General features: G+C 35.4%; 2 protein-coding genes across 2 annotated transcripts; both read right to left on the bottom strand.

Annotated features, from left to right (window-relative positions):
* Positions 1-208: 208 nt before the first annotated feature.
* Positions 209-3,609, bottom strand: LOC114190088 (oxalate--CoA ligase). The gene is made up of 4 exons (XM_028078851.1): positions 3,359-3,609; positions 2,201-3,251; positions 1,547-1,650; positions 209-626 (listed from the first exon to the last, which is right to left on the bottom strand). The coding sequence occupies exons 1-4, from the start codon at positions 3,560-3,562 to the stop codon at positions 438-440; spliced, it is 1,548 nt and encodes a 515-aa protein (XP_027934652.1). The 5' UTR covers positions 3,563-3,609; the 3' UTR covers positions 209-437.
* A 1,599-nt stretch (positions 3,610-5,208) lies between these two features.
* On the bottom strand, positions 5,209-6,324 carry LOC114190631. The gene is made up of 3 exons (XM_028079590.1): positions 6,169-6,324; positions 5,755-6,081; positions 5,209-5,675 (listed from the first exon to the last, which is right to left on the bottom strand). Exons 1-3 carry the CDS (start codon positions 6,245-6,247, stop codon positions 5,524-5,526), a joined length of 558 nt encoding a protein of 185 aa, XP_027935391.1. The 5' UTR covers positions 6,248-6,324; the 3' UTR covers positions 5,209-5,523.
* Positions 6,325-7,111: the final 787 nt, after the last annotated feature.

The raw sequence follows: 7,111 nt of genomic DNA, 5'->3' as shown, positions 1-7,111 counted from the left end.
TCAAATCATAAATAAAAACTACTTATATGACTCACCATAAATATTTTCTCGGTGCTAGTGGTTAAGGGGAAATGCTCACAACACATGGCACTATATTGGTGGTTCAGTAATTGGATTTGTATACATGCTTTACTTAAAAGAAAGTACATTTTACAAATTTTATACTTTGTTTAATTGATTTTTTTTCAGTGAATGTGGCAATTTGCGATTAAGAGCATTGGTAAATAACCATCCAATCATCTATGCACCAATCAATCCATCACGGAACAGAAGAAATATCAATCCAAATTTGAAATGTAATACTAATCCTTAAATCTTGATTTTGAAGGAAGGTGAAACTTGCCCATAAGCTAATACAATGTTAAATTAATGGTTGGTGTAGTTCCAGAATAATATTTAAAACTTTATTGGGAAACATAGTATTCAGGTGCTCAAACTCAAGTTTGAGAAATGAAGTGTTGTGCAACAAGACGCCTCAGAATCTTGCCAGTGGCGGTCTTGGGCAAAGAATCAGTGATGAACACCTTTTTAGGGACTTTGAAGGTTGCAAGGTTCTTCTTGCTAAATCTATGCACCTCTGCTTCATCAATCTTTGATCCTTCTTTTGGGATGATCGCACAGTTTATCTGTTCAAATTTAGATGCACTCAATACTTCAACAAATTTAAAAGAAAAAACTAGAAAAAATATATAATAAATTTAAAATAAATAAAATTGTATATAAATTATTATTCTTTTAAAAAGGTATTTGCTATCAAAAGGATCCCAAAAGCTAATTTTTCGCTTAGAACAAACTATGAAACCTGAAAAGTATTATAGTTTGTTGATAACATTGAAATATATTTGTGTGCATATTTTTAGAGACAAAGAAAATTGATGCCGTGTGTTTTCTTGTACGCAAGAAGTTGTTATGGACAAACCAACAAAGTTTTCTGGGATGAGTACCATATAAGTGTTCCACTTAGCTTTCAGACAACAGTTACTCTCATGCTACTGCATCATCTGACTTATCTTCTATGGTCTTAGTTTTGGGTGGCACCAGAAGAAAATAAAAATGAATAGAAGTTCTATAAATTCAAATTAATTCCAATGAGCTTAACGTTGATAAGAAAAATTCCATTCTCTCTTTTTCTTGTCTCTTATAAATATTTATTTAAATCCATCTTTAGTAATTTACATGGGAACTAAATTTTGTTTGTTTTCTTCGTTAAATACAACACCATATGCTCGTGAGTTTGTGCCACCTTTCTTTGCTAGCTTTTTTCGTAGACCCAGCTGGATTTATATGCTTATGAGTTTATAACCATTCTCTATTAGAAAGGGTTATTAAGACCAAACTATGATTAAAAAAGAGGGAGAAACCAAAAACTAAAAGGAAGAATAAAGGGAACAAACCACCACACGATTCCTTTAAATGATTATTTTCCCCCTAAAATTCACAGTTTAGGTATCAACTTTGATTTAGTTTAAAATATATCATAACTCATTAAAACAAAAGAATTCTTTTTATAAACGTTTTTTCTTTCTCTAATTCTAAAAACACATACCTCTTCGCCATATTTATCATCTGGAACTCCGAATGCAACTGCTTGGGCGATGTCTGGATGAGATAGAAGCACAGCATCAACCTCTATTGGTGATATTTTCTCCCCTTCAAAAAAATAATTTCCATGTAAAAAACGCAGAAAACTCTAATATTACTGATACATTTCCATATTCATTTGTTATTGTATTTCACTTTCCAAATATGCATGCCTAAAAAAAACAAATTTCAATCACATTTAAAAATATGAAATGACAACATAAAATAAACCATTTAATTGATGTTCCAATTTTATTATTACCTGACAACATATAGTGAAATACGAAATATTCCACGGGCCACATTGTTAGAAAAAAGTGTAAACACTTGGCATGCTCCGAAAGTTATTGCCTTATGACTCATAAACAATATTTTGCCACCCGTTTACGTTCCAATACAAATTAAACACCACAAATGTATTCTTTCTTTTTTTAAAAAAAAAACACCAAATATCATAACGATCTTTCTTATGAGCATGTATATTTCTTAATCTCACCATCATCATGTATACTGGTAATTTTTGGATTAAATTTCAAACCCTCTAACATTGCAAGTATGTAATCATGTTTAAGATGCATAATGCAAAGTGAGCAGTTGATAGAAGTATAAATATATATACCTCCACGGTTAATAAGCTCCTTGATCCGACCCACGAGATGCAAATACCCATCCGAATCAAAAAACCCGATATCACCGGTGTGGAACCACCCGTATTGAAAGGCAGAAATATTCGCATCAGGGTTATTTTTATAACCTTTGGTAACATTGGGTCCCCTAATACAAACCTCACCTTTCTCATCATTCTTTAGAATCTCACCCTTCTCGTCTAATATTGCCATTTCCTGGCCCACGGGCTTCCCGACGGACCCGGCCCGATGAGGCCCATCTTCAGGTAATGGATTCGTCGACATTAAATGCGACGCTTCCGTCATTGCATAAGCCTCCAAAACCGGTGCCCCAAACGCCTCCTCCAACCTCTCCAATATAACCGGTGCAAGAGAGGCACTGCAGCTCCGAATAAACCGGAGCTTCGGGTAAACCGGTTCCGGGGTTTTCAAATGACGCTCCAACAGGATTTGGTGCACCGTAGGAACAGCGGTGTACCACGTGGCGTTGTACGTTGACATGTCGCTCCAAAACGAGGAGGCGGAGAACCTCCCTGCCGCCGGGAGCGCCACGGAGGCTCCGGCGGCTAGTGAACCCAGCAACGCGGCGATTAACCCGTGGACGTGGAACAATGGGAGAACGATGACGGTCGAGTCAGACTCAGTGAGTTTGTACACGGACTTGATGTTCTCCACCGATGAGGCCAAGTTGTGCTGCGTCAACGGCACGCCCTTGGGGCGGCTCGTGGTGCCGGAAGTGTGGAGGAACAATGCCACGTCGGACTCGTCGTTAACGAGTTCGGAAATCGAGTCGGTCGGTGACTCGGTGTAACTCAGAGAGAGATTGAGTTCTTCGGCTTCTGCTTCGTCGAGCGAAGCTGTTGATACCGGAATGCTAAGCTTGGAAGCCGCGGCTTGAGCCGGCTCGTTCCCTTCTTTTGATGTTATCAAAAGCTTTGACTCTGAGTCGGATAAATAAAATTCGAACTCTTCCGCAGTGTAAGCCGCGTTCAACGGCGCCGCCGTGGCTCGCGCTCGAATGACGGCCAGAAACGTTATTATAAACTGAAAATATTAAAAAAGAATTCGAAATAATAATAGTTAATAAAGGAAAGATCAAATAGTCGTTGTTTTCTTTGTGTTCGCAATGAAACAGTGACGGAGGAGAGGACCTCAACGGTGTTGGGGAAGGTGAGTGCAACGACATCGCCGGGTTTGATGCCGGTGGAGAGGAGGCGTACGGCAGCGCGTTCGACAAGGTGGTGGAGGCGGGAGTGCGTGAGTTGGAATTTTCCTGAGACAGAGACGGCACGGTGGGAAGGGAATATTCCGGCTACGCGGTGGAGCGATCCGGTGAGTGTTGTTGGAGCCTGCATTGTGGTGTGGTTATGATAGGATAGATAGGCATTGGGAATGTGAGTGTGATACATTTATATATGATGGTGCCATGTGGTAGAAGAGGTGACGGTTTCGTAAACATGAAGAGTTCTTATTCCATACTTAGTTTATTATAGGACAAATTATTCTATTCTAGAAAATAACTTTTATTCTGGCACACAAAAAAGTAAATTTTTATATAATGCTCTTTTATTGTTCATTGTCTCCATAAATTGATATTATTGTATTATTATAAAATAATACATTATTATATCTTTTAATTTTGTTTACTGTAATTATTATATGATACTATCCATGCATAATATTGATGATATATAACATTACTATGTTTCAAATTAACAGAATCAGAACAAATAAAATATCAAAGAGCATGGTTATTTGGGAGGAATCATTATTTAGTCACGAGAGTTTCAGCTTCTACTAAACTGCTTGAATTAATCTATTTGAAAAATTATACTTTTGATTTTAATTTTTTTACTCATTTTAAATTTTTTATTTTCAAAGAAAAAAATAATGATATATTAAACACACAATAAGCCACGTTAAAAATTAAAGAATAAGAGTAAAAAAGAAATGAATTATCCAATCTATTTTATTACTTATAGAGTACATTTGCAACTTTTTTTACTTTTTGGAATGTTGAGTAATTCTTTTTACAGCACATAAGATCTGTATGTGTAATATAAAAAAAATGTGTAAGTATACTGTTTTTAAAAGAAATGCTAAATCTATGTAAGAATTGAAAAAATAAAAGTGGAGTGCAAGTGTAATTTTTTAAGAAAAATCTTAGTATAAAATTCTTCTAACACGACCTAACTTTTTTAATTCTCGTGTAACTTTTGATATTTTCATCTTAAATTAATTATTTATTTTGTCACATTTATGTTGTGCCATATTTAAAATAATTATATAAATAATAATTCAATATTATGAGAAGAAATTTATTCAAAAGTGGGTACGTCAAAGAAGTAAAATAAATCTCCAAAACAAAAAACTAACTTCCTTTTTTTTTTTTTTTCATTTTCACTGGTATTATACGTCACTTGCATAGAAATTGTGTTTCATCCAGAAAAGTCCCTTTGGAATAGTATCTATTACATTTTGCTATTTGGTAATCTGATTTATTAAAAGGGAATATTAATCATTTTCTTTCTTTTCAGTAATTGTTGAAGGAAAAAAAATGAATATTAGCTTTTGGTCTCTGATATGATTGGTTTGGCTAGGAAGGAATCTAGACATGGTTGGAATGAATATAAAGGAAAAGAACAGAAGCAGGAACAAGGAAAGAGAGAGGAAGTAGCTTTTTTTTACCATTTAGTTCAAAGAAAAGAAAACATTTTTTTTTTTTAAATTTAAAAAGAATCACGTATCAAATTCCTCCCTAAATAAAAATAAAAATACGGTCAACATAAGAAAATACGAGAATGAACTACTCAAGTATATATGAGTTCGATTAATTAGGGCTTTCACTGATGGGCCTGAAACAGATGAAATGCCCAATTGGATGCAAGGAGATTCATATGTGACCCTTTCAAAACTCCTTTAAAAATTATAAGCTATAACCTTCAAATGTTTAACTGATAGTAACAACACGAGTTTGAAAATTGCAAAACACAAGATCACATAACCACATCCCTTTTCTATTTATAATCCTTTGAAAACCCTTTTCTATCTAATTCTGATTCAGAAGAACTCGTTGTAATTTATACGAATAATTTATAATATAGTGAAAGTTACACCTTATTAAATATAGAGATCCATGTCCACTTCCAGCCACATGTGGGTTACCAGGAACCAACCATATAGGGAGCGTCTTACATCAGACTACATATTCAGGTGCAACTATTCCTTATTACAACCAAAACATAGTGTGGCATTCTCAACTCATATACTACAATGGCAGTTCAATTTCTCTGCGTGTTCCAAGAAATTACAGTTCTTAGTTTGGTGATGGGGAAACCGCAGGTTCAATACTACCGAACTGCAGAGAGTTCACAGGTCCTGGTGCCACAATACCAGAACTTCTGAGTTCAGCCATTCCTCGACGAGCATTCACACCTTGTACCTCACACAACTTGGGAAGAAACACACCTGCAACATGAATTTCCTCAAAATCAGACATTAGTTTTGTGGCCACATAATTAATAATGTTACATATCTATTTGCGTACCTTCACCAGCTGCGAGATTGAAGTATAAGTCAACAACGTTGGGGCAGCTCTGGTAGCAGTGAGGGGAACAGAGCTTGCGTGTGAAGGTAGACTCAAGAAGATAATCTGATGAGATTCCAAGGGATTTTCTGTCCAATCCACAGGCCTTTATGCATTGCTCTGTTTCAATGTGATCCTTCACATTCTCAGCTTCAATCTCTGATGTCTTGCATGTGTATGCCTCCTCACCACTCCTCCTCACGCGCTTCTCCAGCACGCACCGTTTCCCACCGGATGACACAGCGAACGAACACGTGTCATGGCTCAGATTCTCGCATTCTATCTCACCTGCATTTTTCCGTTACAGCATTACGGATTCTTAGCTCAAGAAGAATATAATAACACACATATCATGAAAGTTTGTGTCTTACTTACCTAGAGTGGCTTGCAGGGTGAGAGAAAATGCAAAGGCAAATATCACGAAAGTTTTTGTGAAGGTTAAGGTAGATGCCATTGTAGGTTGAGGATGTGGGAAAATTTGATAATATCTATGTGGTCGGATTTGAGGAATGTTATTGTGAGGGTTGATGGGTGGTGCATTTTATAGTGCGTTTTGTGCCGGAATTATCGGATTTTTTTAATAGGAATTGTGGGTTTTGACGGAAAGGAGCATGTGGACTTCTCAACGTGAATTACAAGTTAGGGGATCATCAAGAGAAGACTACTTTAACTGTTTTCAAAATGCTTCTTTCTATAGTTTTTCAGTTCAAAATTCAATTAATCTATTTATATTAATTAAAATCTATCAAATAGATACATATAAAGTAAATCTGTTATTTTGAAAAGTACTTTGTTTTCAAGTGTTTGTAGTTGAAAATTCAGTAAACTCGATTGTTTGGTTGATGATTGATTAAGTTTGATGAAGAGTGAAGTAATAGCGGCATGAGTGGCGGAGCTTTCAGATTTTAGTCTTCCACCATCATTTGTCACATCACCGCTAACCTGCAACTTCCTTCCAACTACCAACGCTATCATCCTCAAAATTACAATTTTCAAGTAATTATGTTCACACACTATTTTTAACTACCTTTTAACGGAATTATTCTTTCAATATCACTTCTTCTAAATTATCACTTGATATATCCTTTCACTTCTTCTCTAACTATTAAAATCGAATATATATCAACAAACTATATTGATCCAATTTTTTCCATGGTGAATCTTGATTGGACTGGATTCAAATTTAAATATATATAGAATCTCATCAAAATCTTGGACTGGAAAAAAAAGGATACACACCAAATATTGATAAATGATTGACAAAATTTAGTTTTATCGTATTACTTATATAAAACCATGCATTAATTTTTCATGTGTC

This window comes from Vigna unguiculata, chromosome 7 (assembly GCF_004118075.2).
Source record: "Vigna unguiculata cultivar IT97K-499-35 chromosome 7, ASM411807v1, whole genome shotgun sequence".
NCBI lineage: Eukaryota > Viridiplantae > Streptophyta > Magnoliopsida > Fabales > Fabaceae > Vigna > Vigna unguiculata.
Note: the sequence above shows the minus strand (reverse complement) of the source record. Positions and strands in the feature narration are given on the sequence as shown.

Bases quoted from the DNA above. Each gene is read 5' to 3' on its own strand.
- LOC114190088 (XM_028078851.1), bottom strand. From the start codon at position 3,562: ATGCAGGCTCCAACAACACTCACCGGATCGCTCCACCGCGTAGCCGGA. The intron at 1,651-2,200 runs GTATATATATTT...ATTTTTTTGAAG, and splicing joins GGAGCTTATTAACCGTGGAG to GGGAGAAAATATCACCAATA. The intron at 627-1,546 runs GTATGTGTTTTT...AAATTTGAACAG, and splicing joins ATGATAAATATGGCGAAGAG to ATAAACTGTGCGATCATCCC.
- LOC114190631 (XM_028079590.1), bottom strand. From the start codon at position 6,247: ATGGCATCTACCTTAACCTTCACAAAAACTTTCGTGATATTTGCCTTT. The intron at 6,082-6,168 runs GTAAGTAAGACA...GGAAAAATGCAG, and splicing joins CACCCTGCAAGCCACTCTAG to GTGAGATAGAATGCGAGAAT. The intron at 5,676-5,754 runs GTACGCAAATAG...TTCATGTTGCAG, and splicing joins CAATCTCGCAGCTGGTGAAG to GTGTGTTTCTTCCCAAGTTG.